The sequence below is a fragment of the Ranitomeya imitator genome, chromosome 2 (genome assembly GCF_032444005.1).
Source record: "Ranitomeya imitator isolate aRanImi1 chromosome 2, aRanImi1.pri, whole genome shotgun sequence".
Classification (NCBI taxonomy): Eukaryota; Metazoa; Chordata; class Amphibia; order Anura; family Dendrobatidae; genus Ranitomeya; species Ranitomeya imitator.
Window position 1 is genome coordinate 541852809 of NC_091283.1, and position 19884 is coordinate 541872692.

Genomic DNA, 19884 nt, shown 5'->3' on the forward strand with positions numbered 1-19884 from the left:
GTGGCATACTTGAACCGTCAGGGTGGTACAAAGTCAGGAAGTCTGATGACCATAGCTGCAAACATCTTTCAGCTGGCAGAGGCTCATCTAACATCCTTAACAGCCCTGCACATCAAAGGTGTAGAGAACATCAGGGCAGACTACCTCAGCAGAAACGAGTTGCGTCAAGGAGAATGGACCTTAAACAAATCCATATTCAGAAGGATAACAGAAGCATGGGGGATACCACAAATCGACCTATTTGCCACAAGAGACAACCGGCAAGTACAAAGGTTCGCTTCCCTGAACACCAGGGATCACCCAGATATGTTGGACTCTCTCCACCATCCTTGGCGGTTCAGACTGGCATATGCCTTTCCTCCAATGTCTCTGATTCCTCTAGTGATCAGAAAGATCAGGAGGGAACAGGCAAGAGTAATCCTCATTGCACCATTCTGGCCGAAAAGACCATGGTTCTCTTGTCTCCAGACCATGTGCCTATGCGATCCTTGGATCCTCCCATCAGACAAGGAGCTGCTGTACCAAGGCCCCTTTTTCCACCCGCAAGTGAAAGGTCTTCACTTGACGGCGTGGAATTTGAGAGGCAACTATTAAGTTCCAGAGGGTTCTCAACAGAACTAGTAAACACCCTCTTATTGAGCAGGAAAAGATCTACCACCCTAATATATAGTAGGGTATGGAATAAATTTTTAGACTTCTACACGGTACCGTTCACTAAGCAAGTTCCACTCACACCTATCCTAGAGTTCTTGCAAAAAGGCCGAGAGTTAGGACTATCTGTAAATACCTTGAGTTCAGGTCTCGGCATTAGGAGCCCTATATGGATGCAATATAGCAGCTAATAGGTGGATCTCCAGATTCATAAAATCTTGTGAACGTAGTAAACCGGTCCATATTCCCCGTCTACCTCCGTGGGATTTAAATCTAGTATTAGAGGCCTTAACAAGCTCTCCATTTGAACCATTAGATTCAATACCTTTAAAAATCCTAACATATAAAGTAGCCTTACTAGTAGCCCTAACCTCAGCTAGACGGGTTAGTGACATCCAGGCCCTATCAGTAGACCCACCTTTCTTACTGATATTTCATGATCGGATAGTCCTGAAACCAGACCCCTCATACCTCCCTAAGGTAGCGTCCACCTACCACAGGTCACAAGAAATATTTCTCCCTTCCTTTTTTGATTCACCTGTAACTCCAGAACATCATAAGTTCCACACCTTAGATGTCAGAAGAGCCATCCTGACTTATATAGAAAGGTGTCAGACATGGAGGGAGAGTAGGGCTCTGTTTATCTCCTTTCAGGGCTACAAGAAAGGACATGGGGTCACGAGAGCTACCATATCTCGGTGGATCAGAGAGGCTATCTGCTTGGCCTATACGTCAAAAGGCGAGATTCCTCCAGTGGGTATAAAAGCGCACTCAACACGAGCCATGGCTTCCTCCTGGGCGGAACAAGCAGATGTACCGATCCATTTAATATGTAAGGCTGCAACTTGGTCTACACCTTCTACCTTCTACAACCATTATAGACTTGATCTGTCCACGTCTTCTGATCTGACCTTTGGTAGAGCTGTTCTTAATACAGTAATCCCACCCAAATAATGACTCTCTGAAAATCTCTCATGTGGGGTGCTGTCGTGGCGAAGGGTAAAAAGCCGGATTACGTACCGGTAATGCTCTTTTAATGAGTCCACGACAGCACCCATGTATTACCCTCCCTAAATTATGCACAGCTCTTTCCTTTAAGGTCACAAATAATGGTTGTATAGAGTTAAGAAATTTATGTGACTGAATAAGAATGAATACTAACACTTTTGCGGTTCCCCTTTTTATACTCTGTAACTAAACTGAGGAGGAGAGGGGACCGCCTCCTTTTATTCTGTAGGTTTCCTGTTCCTATGGGCGGATCCCTCTCTCTCATGTGGGGTGCTGTCGTGGACTCATTAAAAGAGCATTACCGGTACGTAATCCGGCTTTTTCCTCTCTGAACCCTGTTCACACAGGTAATATACAGATGATCAGGTTTTTAAATACATCAGATAGGGATTGCATACATTAGTTAGGACTGCTCTGATAAGGGTATACCGTGAAGATTGGTAGAGCAGCTTAGTATACATTTTTTGCAAAAAACGTATCAACCAAATACCCTGTTATTTACATCTTTTACTAGCACTTGCGGATTACTGCAAACATTTTTTTCAAACTGAGTGTTTTTGGTTTTACCATTCTCTTTTGTGTCTTCAGATTCATGCCTTTAGTAGTGAGGTGTCTTGGTTCCTCAGCTGAAAACTCTCCGCACTTGATTGACAGGACATAATATGACATAAAGTGCTGCAGCAGTCACAGCAAAGGGTGAGGGGGTTTGCAGTCAGAACGCCATGGCACTTCCCATGTTCAGGACCACCCAGTGGACACTTGGCCGCTCCATAGCTTATCATAGTAGCACTGTAAACAGGAACACATGGGCTACTTGCACAGTGAACAAGTCTGTAAGAACATGTTCACACACCACCAAGAAACCTGAAGACACAAAAGAGAATAGTAAAACCAAAAACACTCAGTTTGAAAAAAATTTTTTGCAGTAATCCGCAAGTGCTAGTAAAAGATGTAAATAACAGGGTATTTGGTTGATACGTTTTTTGCAAAAAATGTATACTAAGCTGCTCTACCAGTCTTCACGGTATACCCATATCAGAGCAGTCCTAACTAATGTATGCAATCCCTATCTGATGTATTTAAAAACCTGATCATCTGTATATTACCTGTGTGAATAGTAGCACTGTAAGCAGATTGGTGTGGTCACAGCTGCTGACAGATTCTCATTAAACAACGAAGTCTTGTAATTCATGTCACTTGTGTTCTCCACAATGTTAGAATCCATTTGGTAAACTGTATTTCCAGATCGTCCCTCATGACAGCACCACAGGAGGTTGCTCTTCATATCCTTGATAGGGACAGGAACACAGAAGAGGTTAAATAGCCCCTCCCCACCTCCACCCCTCAGTGTTTTTCCTGTCCCTATCAGGGACAGACGCAGGAGAGAGTTCTCCAGAAGATTAGGTTTTTCTCTTTACCTGATCCGAAGTCAGGTCTTGGAGCAGGAGCTCCGGAGAGCGGTCCATCCTCCTGGAGGGGGCTCTGGCCACGAGAGTCTGGCGACTCCTGAAGTCGCACGATACCGCTGGAGGTCCCTCTGCGACTAGGTCGAGCTGTCTGCTCCCATGCTCTGCCTCATCCCCTCATCAAAGGGGGCGCTGAGGCAGCGGCTGCGGACTCCCTCAGGCTCCACGTGCGGCCGGTGCTGCCGTCGCTCCCCTAACTTCCGGTCCGGCGCTCCAGCCGGAGGTGACGACTTCCGGGGGGCGTGGCCGGATTCCGGGGGTCGGCGGCGCCGATTGTTTCCGGGGCGCCTGGGAGCTGCAGGGGGCAGGGGGAGATCAGAGCGCAATGGCTGAAGATTATGCGCCGGTTTCCAGGTCCCAGGCTGGTCTGCATGTGTTCCAGATGACGTATGCGCAGTACAGCTGGGAACCTGAAATCACCGTGGAGGCCAGCAGCTGAGCTCGGAAGGAGGACGAATCAGATGTCTTGAAGCCGGGTAAGATTGCTGCTTAATGACTGACATCTGACAGCACACTTGACCCAGTAACATGGAAGGTGCTACTCGCCCAGACGTCCAATCCTTAGAGCTGCACACAGACCATGTGAGTAGTACGTGGTACGGGATGCATTCCAAAAAGTTAGTTCTGTACCTACAGGGATCTCCTTTACATTTCAGGATAAGGACATTCCCGAGAGGTCAACTACTAAAAAAAAAAGGACTATTAGATGCCCATTGTGCACCACCAAACTCCCAGAGGGCTATAAGAAGAAATAATGCGAAAAATGCATCGCTAAACTTCTTAAAGACGAACAGGCTTCGCTGTTAGATAATATTAAATCTATGAGTAGAAACGAAGTCCAAGCTACAGTGTCTACTATGGTGCCACCCCAATCTCCGCGGCCTAAAAGGCCTAGATGGGATATGGATGTGAGTTCCGAGGAAGGAGAGGTCTCAGGTTATTCCGATCCGGGCTCGGACGAAGAGGACAATACATTAACTGTGCTTCCGGAAGAACGGAAGAAATACTTGTTCTCATCCGAAAATACGGATATACTGCTAAAAGCAGTAAGAAGCACTATGAAAATAGAAGACTCGTCTGAGCCTTTATCAGTTCAAGACGAGATGTTTGGGGGCCTGAGAACTCGCAGGAATAGAGTTTTCCCGGTCAACAATCACATAACTGCAATGATAATGGAAGAGTGGGAAGATGTGGGAAAAAAAATTAGTAATCCCGAGAGACTTCAAATACCGTCTTCCCTTTGACCCAGAAGAAACTAAAGTCTGGGAGTCGGTTCCAAAGATCGACATTCCTGTGGCCAAAGTCACAAGGAAAATGGCTATTCCCTTTGAGGACTCGTCAGGGTTAAAAGACCCAATGGATAAGAGGTCAGAAGATCTTAAGAGAGCCTGGGAATCGTCAGCCGCCATTATGAAGACGAATATAGCGGCTACCTCTGTAGCAAGGTCCATGAGTCTTTGGGTGGACGAGCTGGAGAGTCATATTAAAAATAGAACTCCAAGGGAAGAAATCCTTAAATCCTTTTCAGTTTTAAAGATGGCGACTGATTTCATGGCAGATGCTTCAGCGGAATCCGTACGCTTTGCTGCCCGGAATAATGCACTGTCAAACGCAGCAAGAAGGGCCTTATGGCTGAGATCGTGGACGGGAGATACCCAATCCAAGAACAAGCTGTGTTCGATTCCATTCTCAGGTTCTCACGTCTTTGGTCCAGTCCTTGACGAGCTACTTGAAAAAGCGTCTGATAAGAAGAAAGGCTTCCCTGAGGAGAAGCCAAAGAAACCGCAATTCTTCCGAAAAACTCGCTCCCACCCAAGACAGGACTACAGAGGCAAGGGGAAGTCCGGTAGGTGGAGCTACCCTAAAGGAGGCAGAGGAAGAGGTTCCTTTCGAGACCAATCAACAGGACCCAGCAAACAATGACGCCAACAATATAGGAGGGGAGACTACAATACTTCCAAGAAGGATGGCAGAACATAACTCAGAATCAGTGGATTCTACAGACAGTGGCACAGGGTTCCAGGATAGAGTTTACTCATCTACCCCCCAAGAGATTCTGCTTAACACAGACAGAGTCATCAGCAGTACATCAAAGGCTGATAACAGACATACAGAAACTCTTAGAATTAAACGTCATAATACCGGTACCCCATCATCAACGTTTTCAGGGGCATTACTCCAGTCTGTTCTCCATAAGAAAACCAAACGGAGATTACTGAACAATAATAAACTTAAAACCATTAAACAAATGGGTGGCGTACAAACGCTTCAAGATGGAATCTCTCAAATCAATTACACCGCTAATAAAAAAGAACTCTGTAATGTGCACGCTAGATCTCAAACATGCTTACTATCATGTTCCCATCCATCCCTCAGATCAAAAATTCCTCAGGTTCGCAATAAGAAACCACAAGAAAATACTTCATTTCCAGTTTCAGTGCCTACCATTTGGTCTGTCCTCTGCCCCAAGGATATTTACGAAGCTCATGACGGAGGTCATGGCCTACTTAAGAGAGAAGGAAGTTCTCATCGCACCATATCTGGACGATCTGTTGCTGATCGCAGATTCATCCCAACAGATGGAAGAATCCTTAGAAATTATCACGTCACTCCTGAAACGTCTGGGGTGGGTAATAAATGCAAAAAAATCGAGTCTCGAACCAGAGACGCAGAAGATATTTCTAGGGGTACTACTAAATTCCGAACTAGAATACTCCTTCCTACCAGACCAAAAACAACGGTCAATAAAAAAAGAACTTCAATCAATAAAAAAACGGAAATACATCTCCATCAGGAAAGCAATGAGGATTCTAGGTCTGATGACCTCATGCATTCCCAGTGTACAGTGGAGCCAGTTTCACTCCAGAACGCTTCAAAGGGAAGTTCTTTCGGTATGGAACGGAAGAAAAGATTCACTAGACAACAGGATGTGGTTACCCAGCAGGGTAAAGCAGTCCCTCTCATGGTGGATCAACATAAAAAACCTCAAAAGAGGAAAACCATGGAAAATATCTCCATGCATAAATATAACCACCGATGCAAGCTCAAGGGGCTGGGGAGCCCACATAGGTCGATACCTTCAGGGGACATGGCCACCATCGATACGCGACAGTTCCTCCAACTACAGGGAACTCGGAGCGGTCTGGGAAGCACTAAAAAGGTGCCAACACGAGATTCAGGGACACCACATCCGAGTCTTCTCAGACAACTCGACCACGGTAGCTTTTCTCCTACATCAAGGAGGACCAAGGCACCGTCCACTTCAGGCACTAGCAGAAGAAATATTCTCCTGGGCGGAAAATACCGTAAAGTCCATCACGGCAGTACACCTAAAAGGTTCACAGAACCAAATAGCGGACTTTCTCAGCAGAGAGAAGGTACAGCCGTCAGAATGGTCTCTAAACGAAGAAATCTTTACTCAGTTAATCCAACAGTGGGGCACCCCACAAATAGATTTATTCGCCTCAAGGAGCAATACAAAAACGAAAGAATTATTTTCGCTAAATCCAAGAGACAATCCAACTGGCATAGATGCATTGGCTCAACATTGGGACATGGAACTTGCATACGCGTTCCCTCCACTAGCCCTAATTCCCAGAGTTTTGAGGAAAATTCAGGAAAGTTTAGCCGTAGTAATCCTAATAGTGCCATATTGGCCCAAGAGGAGCTGGTTTCCTCTGCTGAAGTGGATGGCGGTGGAAGACCCAGTGTTACTACCACTAAGACGGGATCTTCTAATACAGGGACCATTGGTCCATCAAAATCTAAAGATGCTACAACTCTCAGCGTGGATCTTGAAAGGGAGATCTTGAGATCAAAGGGACTGTCTGAATCAGTTATCTCGACCATGAAAAAAAGTAGAAAGCAGGTGACCTCGGCTATATACCAGAAAATTTGGAAGAAGTTTTGTGCACAGACCAATACTCCAATATCCGTTCTCCAACAACCAGATATTCCTCAAATACTAAATTTTCTCCAAACAGGTTTTGATATGGGCTTAAGACCTAGTACGCTAAAGGTACAAATCTCAGCTTTAACTGCCTTTTATGACTATCCAATAGCGAATCATCCCTGGATAATGAGATACATTAAAGCTACACAACGTATCAGACCAACAATACGAAGCTCAGTACCCTCATGGAACCTCACTTTGGTGCTAAATGAGCTACGGAAAGCTCCATACGAGCCACTTGATCAGGCAGACCTAAAATCTGTGACATTCAAGACTGTTTTCCTTGTCGCAATAACGACAGCAAGGCGAATAGGTGAAATTCAAGCCCTGTCCATAACAGATCCATACTTAAAGATACAAGAAGATTGCATCGTTTTAAAGTTGGATCCCTCATTTCTCCCAAAAGTTGTGACGGACTTTCACAGAAACCAGGAAATAGTTTTACCTACGTTCTGCCAGAACTACAATAACGAAAAAGAACGTTCTCTTCATTCTCTGGATGTTAAGAGAACAGTGTTGCAGTATCTAAAACTTACAGACAGCTGGAGAATTGACTCTAATCTCTTTATCCAGATGTCCGGGAAAAATAGAGGCAAAAAAGCCTCAAAAGCGACTCCGGCCAGATGGATCAAATCTACCATTTGCGCTGCGTATATTTCAGCTGGTGAATCTCCTCCAGATCACCTAAAAGCCCACTCTCTGAGAGCAGTATCTGCTTCATGGGCAGAGAGTGCGGGTGCATCCATGGACCAAATTTGCCGGGCGGCAACTTGGTCTAGCTCAAATACCTTTTGCAAGCACTACAAGCTGGACGTTCTTTCAAAGCAACAGACTAGCTTTGGGAGAAAAGTCCTCCAAGCTGTAATCCCGCCCTAATAGGAGTTATTTGGTATTTCTCCTGTGGTGCTGTCATGAGGGACGATCTGGAAACTAGGAGTTAGTCATACCGGTAACGGTATTTCCAGGAGTCCATCATGACAGCACCCATTATTTGCCCCCCCTTGAACTACTGTCTAATGTGTGATATGAACATGTATAGAGAGGAAGTTCAATAAAATTGTGTTGTATCCATCCTGATGTGGTACTTTGTAAAATCACTGAGGGGTGGAGGTGGGGAGGGGCTATTTAACCTCTTCTGTGTTCCTGTCCCTATCAAGGATATGAAGAGCAACCTCCTGTGGTGCTGTCATGATGGACTCCTGGAAATACCGTTACCGGTATGACTAACTCCTAGTTTTCATCTCTTCACTCACACCATTCTTATATTCTGTTTCTTCACGACAGGCTGTTGTCAAAGTAATGGAGCTACTTTCCCAGCAGGGTAAAATTAAGGAAAAAGTTTACGGCAAACAGAAAATCTACTTTGCTGATCAGGTTAGTTAGTCTCTTAATCCCCGGAGATTTTTTTTTGGTTTTGCATTTTCGTTTTTTCACTCCTCTCCTTCCCAGAGCAACTTTTTTATTTTTCTGTCAATATGGCCAAGTGAGGTTTTATTTTTTGCGGGACGAGTTGTACTTTCGAAGACACCACTGGTTTAACCATGTCATGTACTAGAAAACGGGGAAAAAATTCTAAATGCGGTGAAATTGCAAAAAAAAAAAAAACAGCAGTCCCACACTTGTTTTTTCTTTGCTAGGTTCACTAAATGCTTAAGGCTGTGTGCACATGATGCAGATTTAGTGCAGATCTGCTGCATTTTTTTCTGCGCAGAAACGCTGCAGATCTGCACTGTGATTTACAGTACAATGTAAATCAATGTGAAAAAAAAGCTGTGCACGTGGTGCAGAAAAATCCGTGCAGAAACGCTGCAGATTTCAAAGTGCATGTCACTTCTTTTGTGCAGATCTGCAGCGTTTCTGCACCCCTCCATAATAGAAATCCGCAGTGGTAAAAACTGCAGAAAATCCGCATCAATTCCGCACTAAAACCGCAGCTGCGGATTCTGCCAGGAGATGCGGATTTTGTGCAGAAAATTCTGCACCTCTTTTCTTACGTGTGCACATAGCCTACAAGCGATGCGGGTCACCAGTGTGGGTATTTCCGACACAATTGCCGGAAGCGCCATTTAAATGCCGCTGTCAGTGTTTGACAGCGGCATTTAACTAGTTAATAGCCGCAAGTGGGTCACGATTCCACCCATGGCTAAAGCGGGCACATGTCAGCTGTTCACTGCCGGAGCCCACATCAAAGGGAGGGTATCCGACATTGGCTCACTATTACGCCCGATGTCAGAAAGGGGTTGATAACTTATCCTTCCTTAAAGGGGTTGCCTCAAATTTTATTTTCCAGAGTGTGCCGTTCCCCTGCCACCCAGCTTCCTGCTTGCTGGGAGATGGTGCTCATCTGTCTGACAGTTCAGACCAGTGACATGGTTGCACTGCTGTTACAAACTATGCTCTCACCAATGCTGCAAACAGAGGTAGCTTTGCCTCTAAAGTATTGGAGGAGTGTAGGGACATTGAAGATGGCCAGATTGAGAACAGCACTTGCATGCTCTACAATAAAGAGCTTGCAAATTATTATTTATTATTATTATAGCGCCATTAATTCCATGGCACTTTACATGTGAGGAGGGGTATACATAATAAAAACAAGTACAATAATCTTAAAACAATTCAAGTCACGACTGGTACAGGAGGAGAGAGAAACCTGCCCGCGAAGGCTCACAATCTACAAGGGATGGGTGAGGATACAGTAGGTGAGGGTAGAGCTGGTCGTGCAGTGGTTTGGTCGATTGGTGGTTACTGCAGGTTGTAGGCTTGCTGGAAGAGGTGGGTCTTCAGGTTCTTTTTTGAAGGTTTCCATGGTAGGTGAGAGTCTGTTGGGATAGAGAGTTCCAGAGTAGGGGGGATGCACGAGAGAAATCTTGTATGCGATTGTGGGAAGAAGATATAAGAGGGGAGTAGAGAAGGAGATCTTGTGCAGATCGAAGGTTGCTGCAGGAAAGTACCGGGAGACGAGGTCACAGATGTATGGAGGAGACAGGTTGTGGATGGCTTTGTATGTCATGGTTAGGGTTTTTAACTGGAGTCTCTGTGTAATAGGGAGCCATTGACTGGATTAACAGAGAGGAGAGGCTGAGGAATAGAGGGGGGACAGGTGGATTAGTTGGGCAGCAGAGTTTAGGATAGAGTGGAGGGTGCAAGAGTGTTAGGCTACGTTCACATTAGCGTTATGCATGTTTGCGTCGGGCGACGCAGCGGCGACGCATGCGTCCCTATATTTAACATGGGGGACGCATGCGTCTTTTTGTGATGCGTTGTGCGACGCATGCGTTTTTTTTGCCGCAAGCGTCGGGCCAAGAAAACGCAACAAGTTGCATTTTTCTTGCGTCCAAATTTCGGCAAAAAACGACGCATGCGTTGCAAAACGCAGCGTTTTTGCGTGCATTTTGTTGCGTTTTTGTTTGCGTTGCGTCGCCGACACAGCGGCGCACAACGCAAATGTGAACGTAGCCTTAGAGGGGAGACCACAAAGTAGGAGGTTGCAGTAGTCAAGGCAGGAGATGATGAGGGCATGCACTCCTTGCCCTGAAGACCAGCCACCACTGATAGACTGCAGAGGTGTCCAGTAAACTATGCTTGAAAATCCCTCCATACTTGTGCAGATTTTTAATAAAGGGGAATTTGTAAAAATTTGTTTTTTAAAGCACAATGCAATTTTACCCATAAAAATGAGACAACCACCCTTTGTTAACACACACTGTAATAGACCTCGTTGAATGTTTAGGACCAGTTCCCAAATGTGAGTGACACAGAGCTGAAGAGTCTGGATGTCCAGATCTCGGAACTTTCCAATAAGCTGCAGAGTGTCCAGCAGAGCTGCCGTCAGCTGGAGACAGGTGGGTCATGTTCTTTACAGTCTTGTGATACGCTGGACAGCAATATGGGCATGCCCTGTGCTAAAATGCCTCAAACTTTCACTGTTATCTAGCTAAATATGGGACTTGTGTCAAGATTCCCCTCCATGGGTCTGTTTAGTGCAACCATATAATGGAGAAACTAGTAGATTCTTAAGGCCCCTTCACATTAAGCGACGCTGCAGCGATACCGACAACGATCCGGATCGCTGCAGCGTCGCTGTTTGGTCGCTGGAGAGCTGTCACACAGACCGCTCTCCAGCGACCAACGATGCCGGTAACCAGGGTAAACATCGGGTAACTAAGCGCAGGGCCACGCTTAGTAACCCGATGTTTACCCTGGTTACCTTCCTAAAAGTAAAAAAAACAAACAGTACATACTTACCTAACGCTGTCTGTCCTCCAGCGCTGTGCTCTGCTCTCCTCCTGTACTGTCTGTGTGAGCACAGCGGCCGGAAAGCAGAGCGGTGACGTCACCGCTCTGCTTTCCGGCTGACCGACGCTCACAGCCAGTGCAGGAGGAGAGCAGAGCACAGCGCTGGAGGACAGACAGCGTTAGGTAAGTATGTAGTGTTTGTTTTTTTTACGTTTAGGATGGTAACCAGGGTAAACATCGGGTTACTAAGCGTGGCCCTGCGCTTAGTTACCCGATGTTTACCCTGGTTACCAGTGAACACATCGCTGGATCGGTGTCACACACGCCGATCCAGCGATGTCCGCGGGAGATCCAGCGACGAAATAAAGCTCTGAACTTTCCTCAGCGACCAACGATCTCCCAGCAGGGGCCTGATCGTTGGTCGCTGTCACACATAACGATTTTATTAACGATATCGTTGCTACGTCACAAAAAGCAACGATATCGTTAACAATATCGTTATGTGTGAAGGTACCTTTACTATGGTGCTACACCCTTTGCAAGGTTCATGGAATCGAATGTAGAGAACACCCTACAATTGTTACAAAGACTTCAAGTTGCGTATCCTACGTTTTAGTGTAGATGAATGTAAGGCTGGATGGAGTGGTGGCCATTTTGATTAAAACGGTTTTTAGAAAAAAGCCGATTAAAATGTGTAATAAATTTGATAGAAAAAATGAGCCATTAGTCTTACGTGTGTGTAGTTGGTGAGGGTAGCCGCAGAATTCTGCCCGTTTGCCCTTGGCGTGTTACAGGAATTAATAATGGGAAATGTCACTTTTCACAGAGTTGAAAGATCTGAACAGCGCCATGACAACTGAAGAGATGATGAAAGAAATAAAGGAATTAACGCAGGAATGTAGTAGACACAAGGAAAAGCTGCAGAAGATAAAATCTGCAACTAACCATGTCACCCCAGAGGAAAAGGAGAAGGTACGATTTTAGGCTTGGACTCTTATGTTGATAGCCATCAATGAAAGCCGACCTTCTAATATTTCCATTCTAGCTTATAATTCTTACATCCTACACTGACTTTTCCTTCAGTTGTTCTTTTATTACAATATAAAGATACAGTTGAAGAAAAAAATACACCATGTCTACCCCTATATGCTGTTGGGACAGTCAGGTTGCCTCATATAGACAAAAGGTTGTGAGCAGTCCTCCCTGAAATACTTCAAATTCGACTATTCGCATAGGTATGGGCATCTTAACCCCTTCATGACTTTGGGATTTTTCGTTTTTCCGTGTTCGTTTTTCACTCCCCTCCTTCCCAGAGCCATAATTTTTTTTATTTTTCCGTCAATTTGGCCATGTGAGGGCTTATTTTTTGCGGGACGAGTTGTACTTTTGAACGACATCACTGGTTTTAGCATGTCGTGTACTAGAAAACGGGAAAAAATTCCAAGTGCGGTGAAATTGCAAAAAAAGTGCAATCCCACACTTGTTTTTTGTTTGGCTTTTTTGCTAGGTTCACTAAATGCTAAAACTGACCTGACATTATGATTCTCCAGGTCAGTACGAGTTCATAGACACCTAACATGACTAGGTTATTTTTTACCTAAGTGGTGAAAAAAAATTCCAAACTTTGCTAAAAAAAAAAAAAAAAATTGTGCCATTTTCCGATACTCGTAGCGTCTCCATTTTTCATGGTCTGGGGTCGGGTGAGGGCTTATTTTTTGCATGCCGAGATGACGTTTTTAATGATAGCATTTTGGTGCAGATACGTTCTTTTGATTGCCCGTTATTGCATTTTAATGCAATGTCGCGGTGACCAAAAAAACGTAATTCTGGTGTTTCTAATTTGTTTCTCGCTACGCTGTTTAGCGATCAGGTTAATGCTTTTTTTAATTGATCGGGCGATTCTGAGCGCGGCGATACCAAATATGTGTAGATTTGATTTTTTTTATTATTGATTTATTTTGATTGGGGCGAAAGGGGGCTGATTTAAACTTTTTTTTTTTTTTCACATTTTTTTTTTACTTTTTTTTTTTTTTACTTTTGCCATGCTTCAATAGCCTCCATGGGAGTCTAGAAGCAGGCACAACGCGATCGCCTCTGCTACATAGTAGCGATCTGCTGTTCGCTGCTAGGTAGCAGAATTGCAGGTGTGCTGTGAGCGCCGACCACAGGGTGGCGCTCACAGCTACCGGCGATCAGTAACCATAGAGGTCTCAAGGACCTCTATGGTTACAATGGAGAAGCATCGCCGACCTCCGATCATGTGACGGGGGTCGGCGATGCCATCATTTCCGGCCGCCCGGCCGGATGCGGTAGTTAAATGCCGCTGTCTGCGTTTGACAGCGGCATTTAACTAGTTACCGTAATAGGCGCGGGCAGATCGCAATTCTATTACGGGCACATGTCAGCTGTTCAAAATAGCTGACATATCCCGGCTTTGATGCGGGCTCACCGCCGGAGCCCGCATCAAAGCGGGGCTTCTGACCTCAGACGTACTATCCCGTCCGAGGTCAGAAAGTGGTTAATGTCTGTGAACACTTATTTCCTTTTCCTCAGCAAGAATTTTCTATGTTGCTGCTGAACAATATAGCTGGGTGTTCTGCTGCCTCTGACGTGGACCATCCAGCACGCTGCTATTTGTTTAGTACTATCGTCAGGTCCTTTCCATGTGTTCGTTACCGGCAAACAGGAAAAGGAAGTTATATGGCTGTAAGAGGATGCAGAATTTGCATAGGATGACATTACACAGTGAGGAGACGGGAAATAACTCAGGGCTGAAACTGCAGTAGAGGGATCGTACATTAGGATAGCGAGACACAGCAGGTGATGGCACCAAATCTGCAGGAAGAGAGTGGGAAAAGTACATTATTCAAGGGTTTTATTAGAAGTAGTAGTGCAGCGATGAAGCTGTAATGGTACATGCTGGATATGAGGTCTGTGTCTACAGTGTAGCTGTAGTCACTATGTGTCATATAAAGCTGGGAAAGGCACAACTGCCAAAAAAAGGTGGCAAACTGCTGATCCCGTTCCATATTGTGCAGGTGTCTGCATTTGCCCCTAATAAGTGACTGGAGCGAGCTCTGTTTGCTGCTGTTTAACCATATAGATGGTGCAATTTACCACTGACAGCAGCCTTTAAATGGTTGTGTTTCCAGTCTGTACATTTTTGACGGCAAGCAGCACCTCCACAACTCAATAACTGGGTGTTGATGAGTTTCCTTGACCCCTTTCGGTGCCAGCTTTAGGTTAAAATCTATAGTCACTCTGTGAGTGCAGACTTTTAAATACCGCACACGCTCGGCATACTGTGAGGATCCTCAGATGCCAGGAAAATGCTACGATCCTGTGACTTCCAAGTATGATTTGCATACTTCTGGTTTTGGTCCTATTCCAACTAGCTATGTGCAGCCTCGCTCCATTGACTTGTATTGAGCAAGGCCTCGCATAGCACATGACTGCATGTATTGAAATGGCATACTTGCAGTCATGTGGTCATTGTGCGGATTTAAGTCTTCAGTCATAGTGACTACAGACTTTAACCTCAAGCCTGTACCCTTTAAATATGTCCTATTTCATTATATAGAAAACCCTAATACATACATTACTGTGTTTATGTAATGACATTTACCTGCTGATTTCTGCAGGTGTACAGTGAACGGAAGCAATACAGTAAAGAATGGAGGAAGAGGAAACGCATGGTGAGTATGGCAGGATTGGTAGCTGCTACACTTGTGAGATCAGCTTCCTGGTCTTGGTACTAATTCACGTTGGTTGTCTAGTCTACTACTATATAGCTTTTATGACTCCATTCTTTTTGTGGCGATTCCTTTGCTCTATATCTTGCAATATTTTGTCAGCTCACCTACCACTTATTCCATGTGTCTTTATTTTGGCCTTTTTTTGTCTTTTTTAATCTATATAATTGTCTAAGGGTCACTTCCGTCTTTCTGTCCTTCTGTCTGTCACGGATATTCATTGGTTGCAGCCTCTGTCATGGAATCCAAGTCGCTGATTGTTCTCGCCAGCTACCTGTCATGGCTGCCGTGACCAATCAGCGACGGCCACAGTCCAATTAGTCCCTCCCTACTCCCCTGCAGTCACCGCTCACACAGGGGTAATGCCAGTGGTAACGGACCTATGCAACGTCAATAGTAAAAACATCTAATGTTAAAAATAATTAAAGAAAAATAACAAATCATTATATACTCCCCTTTCGCGACGCTCCGGTGACCTCCGGCAGGTTCCGGTGCCAAGAGTGGTATGGGAGAAGGACCTGCCATGACGTCATGGTCATGTGACCGCAACGTCATCACAGGGCCTGCGCGAGAACTACCTGCCATGACGTCACGGTCATGTGTCCGCCACGTCATCATAGTTCCTGTGCGAGAACGACCTGCTGTGACATCACAGTCATGTGACCGACGTCATCACAGGGCCTGCACAAGAATGACCTGCCATGACGTCACGGTCATGTGACCGAACTACAAGGGGCCCTCGGAAGGTGAGTATATGTTTATTTTTTAACCTGTGACATACGTGACTGGCCAATATACTACATGGCTTTGTGCTGTATACTACGCGGCTGGGCAATATACTACGTGGGCTGTGCAATATACTACGTGGACATGCATATTGTAGAATACCTGATGCTTTAGAATCAGGCCACCATCTAGTGTTCAATAAAAGCTATGTATTTTTTACATTGAACATGATCACTTATATTCTGCAAATAGTTTCCTTTGTTGGTTTATCTATACATGTGCAATATAATTTTTAGCCTTGGGTCACCACTTCAGATGAGCAGAAAAGGGAAAATTTGAATTTGCCTGTTCGTGTGGATTTTCGCTAGAAATACAATTGGCAGAGAAGTTATTCTCCAACAAATTTTATGATTCATATAATGCTTAATCCCTTCACGACATATGACGTGTGGATATATGCCGTGTCTACCACATTGATGCTGGTTCCAACACTGAGCTCACATCTTTTCCGGCACATGACAGCTGTTTTGGTCAGCTGTCATCTGCCCCTAACAGCTGCAGGTGGAATGGTGATCCACTTGTGGCTGTTAACATGGCCAGTGGCACTAACCCCGCCCATCGATGCCCCGTCACATGATCGCAGGGCACTGATCGGTTAGCATGAACACAGGGAGTCTACAGGAGACCCCCACGGATGTCACTGCCGCTCTGTGGCCGGCGTGCATAGCAGATCAGCATTTCTGCTGCACACAGCAGGGCTGAAGCTATGTGTAGCACATGCAATCAGATGATCACAGCTTCAAGTCTTTTAAGGAGACTGTTGAAGCCAGTTAAAAGAAAAAGGTTTTAAAACAACATTAAGTTCTAAATTAAAAATACATATTTGGTATTGCTGCGTTCAGGACCGCCTGATCTATCAAAATATACAAAGAATTTATCAGATCGGTAAACAGCGTAACCAGAAAAACATTGAAAACAGAATTACGTTTTTTTTTGTAGCAGCAACATTGCAATAACAGGCGATCAAACATTATATCTACCCCAAAATGGTATCAATAAAAACATCACCTCAGTGTGATAAAAATAAGCCCTCACCTGGCTACATATGCCAAAATGTTTGGTATCTGTGAACTTTTAATGTCCTAGAGAATCATAATGGTAGGTCAGTCTTACCATTTAGTGAATATAGTTATAAAAAAAAAATAACTTGTGGAATTGCACTTAATTTGCAATTTTATGGCACTTGGAATTTTTTTTTCCATTTTCCTGTACATTATATGCTACAAACCAATAGTGCTGTTCCAAAGTATAACTCATCCTGCAAAAAAACAAGCCCTCACATGGCCATATTGACGGAAAAGTGAAAAAGTTATGGCTCTGGGGGGGAAAAAAGCAAAAAAACGAAAAGTGAAAATGGCCTGTGGTGAATGGGATAATAAACTTAAAAAGGTTAAAAAAAAAAATCCTTATACTGCTGACCTCTTTGGCCCCTCTGCTCCTCGTAGTGAACAAATAAGGTCATCGCTGCAGCTGCAGATCACCGCTGCTGGCACTGAAATCCCCGAGACTCCTGTGGAGCTGGGACTTCCAGCTTTAAGTGAAGCCCCGAAGCTTTTTTCGGTTTTTCATTTTTCGCTCCCCTCCTTCCCAGAGCCATAACTTTTTTTTTTTTTTTTTTTTCCGTCAATATGGCCATGTGAGGGCTTATTTTTTGTGGGAGGAGTTGTACTTTTGAACGACATCATTGGTTTTACCATGTCATATAACAGAAAACAGGAAAAAATTCCAAGTGTGGTGAAATTACAAAGTGCAATCCCACACTTGTTTTTTTGATTTTTACTAGGTTCACTAAATGCTAAAATTGACCTGCCATTATGATTCTCCAGGACATTACGAGTTGATAGACCCCAAACATGCCTAGGTACTTTTTTTATATAAGTGGTGAAAAAAAATTCCACACTTTGCTTTAAAAAAATTGCGCAATTTTCCGTCTCCATTTTTCGTGATCTTGGGGTCGGGCAAGGGCTTATTTTTTGCGTGCCGAGCTGACGTTTTTAATGATACCATATTGGTGCAGATACTATCTTCTGATTGCCAGTTATTGTATTTTAATGCAATGTCGCGGCAACCAAAAAACATAATTCTGGTGTTTGGAATTTTTTTCTCACTACGCCGTTTAATGATCAGGTCAATTTTTTTTTTTTTTTATGATTGGGTGATTCTGAATGCGGCAATACCAAATACTGCATGTGTAGGTTTGATTTTTTTTGTTTTGTTTTATTTTGAATGGAGCGAAAGGGGGGTGATTTAAAGGGAACCTGTCACCCCGTTTTTTCAGATTGAGATATAAATACTGTTAAATAGGGCCTGCGCTGTGCGTTACTATAGTGTATGTAGTGTACCCTGATTCCCCACCTATGCTGCGAAATACATTACCAAAGTCGCCGTTTTCGCCTGTCAATCAGGCTGGTCAGGTCGGGTGGGCGTGGTGACATCGCTGTTTCTTCCCCAGCTTTCCGTTGGTGGCGTAGTGGTGTGCGCATGTCCAAGTGCCGAATCCACTGCGCGCAGGTGAAGAAGAAGCGCACGATCTGCGCTATTACCCTTGTCATCGGTGGGGGCGGCCATCTTCCTGAGGCCACGCGTACGCAGATGGAGTGCTCTGCTGCCCGGGGCTTCAGGAAAATGGCCGCGGGATGCCGCGTGTGCGCAGATGGAGATCGCGGCGGCCATTTTCCTGAAGCCAACATGTAAACTCGGCTTTGGGAAAATGGCCGCCGCGATCTCTATCGGCGCACGCGCGGCATCCCGCGGCCATTTTCCTGAAGCCCCGTGCAGCAGAGCACTCCATCTGCGCACGCGCGGCCTCAGGAAGATGGCCGCCCCCACCGATGACAAGGGTAATAGCGCAGATCGCGCGCTTTTTCTTCACCTGTGCACAGTGGATTCGGCACTTGGACATGCGCACACCACTACGCCACCAACGGAAAGCTGGGGAAGAAACAGCGATGTCACCACGCCCACCCGACCTGACCAGCCTGATTGACAGGCGAAAACGGCGACTTTGGTAATGTATTTCGCAGCATAGGTGGGGAATCAGGGTACACTACATACACTATAGTAACGCACAGCGCAGGCCCTATTTAACAGTATTTTTATCTCAATCTGAAAAAACGGGGTGACAGGTTCCCTTTAAACTTTTTATATTTCTTTCATATTTTTAAAAACTTTTTTTACTTTTGCCATGCTTCAATAGCCTCCATCAGTAAATGGCTGGAAGAAAATAAAAGCGCAGTAGGGTCTTATCTGGGTGTAAGGAGATAAATTCTATTCAAATTTACTCACCAGATCTAGCCCTTACACAGGCTCATAGAAATGTAAGCTGCTGCAGATCCACCGATCTCCTCGTGACCAACCAACGTAAAAAAAAATTGGGGATAAATGGGTAGATTCTTCTCTGCGCCACTTAAAGAAATTATAAGTCCAAATGGGTAATCCAATGAAAAAGTGGCTTTATTCAATGCGTTTCGGAGCACCAGGGCTCCTTCATCAGGATGCCACACAGAATGTACCAATAGCCTCCATGGGAGGCCAGAAGCTGGCATAGCCTGATCGGCTCTGCTACATCGAGGCGATGCTCAGATTGCTCCTCTGTAGCAGTTTTACTGCATTGCTATGAGCGCCAACCCACAGCAATCTGGCTTCGACAACCATAGGGGTCTTCAGGAGCGATGACCCGCGATCACATGATGGGGGGTCAATGGTGCGCTTGTTAAATGTCACTGTCAGCATTTGACACGGACCTGCCCCCTAGTTTACATAGACATAGATATTTATTATCTACTAGATGGTGGCCCGATTCTAATGCATCAGGTATTCTAGAATATGTATGTCGCGCTTAGCACAGCCATGTAGTATATAGCACAGCCAACGTAAGTTATATACACAGTTATATACTCGTCCACCGAAGCTGTCCTGACACGTGCGATGCGGCCACCAGCTTCCGTTCCCAGAGATGCATTGTGAAATTACCCAGATGACTTGGCGGAGTAGGGAGTGGGCACTGACTGGAGGAGAGTAGGGAGGGGGCAAT

General features: G+C 45.0%; 1 protein-coding gene across 1 annotated transcript in view; it reads left to right on the top strand.

Annotated features, from left to right (window-relative positions):
• Positions 1-19884, top strand: part of PSMC3IP (PSMC3 interacting protein) — a 28229-nt gene that overhangs the window by 7254 nt on the left and 1091 nt on the right. Inside the window, exons 3-6 of the mRNA XM_069751923.1 lie at positions 8362-8451; positions 10808-10919; positions 12140-12285; positions 14955-15008. Coding sequence (XP_069608024.1) covers positions 8362-8451; positions 10808-10919; positions 12140-12285; positions 14955-15008 — 402 coding nt within the window. The remainder of the gene's footprint in view (positions 1-8361; positions 8452-10807; positions 10920-12139; positions 12286-14954; positions 15009-19884) is intronic.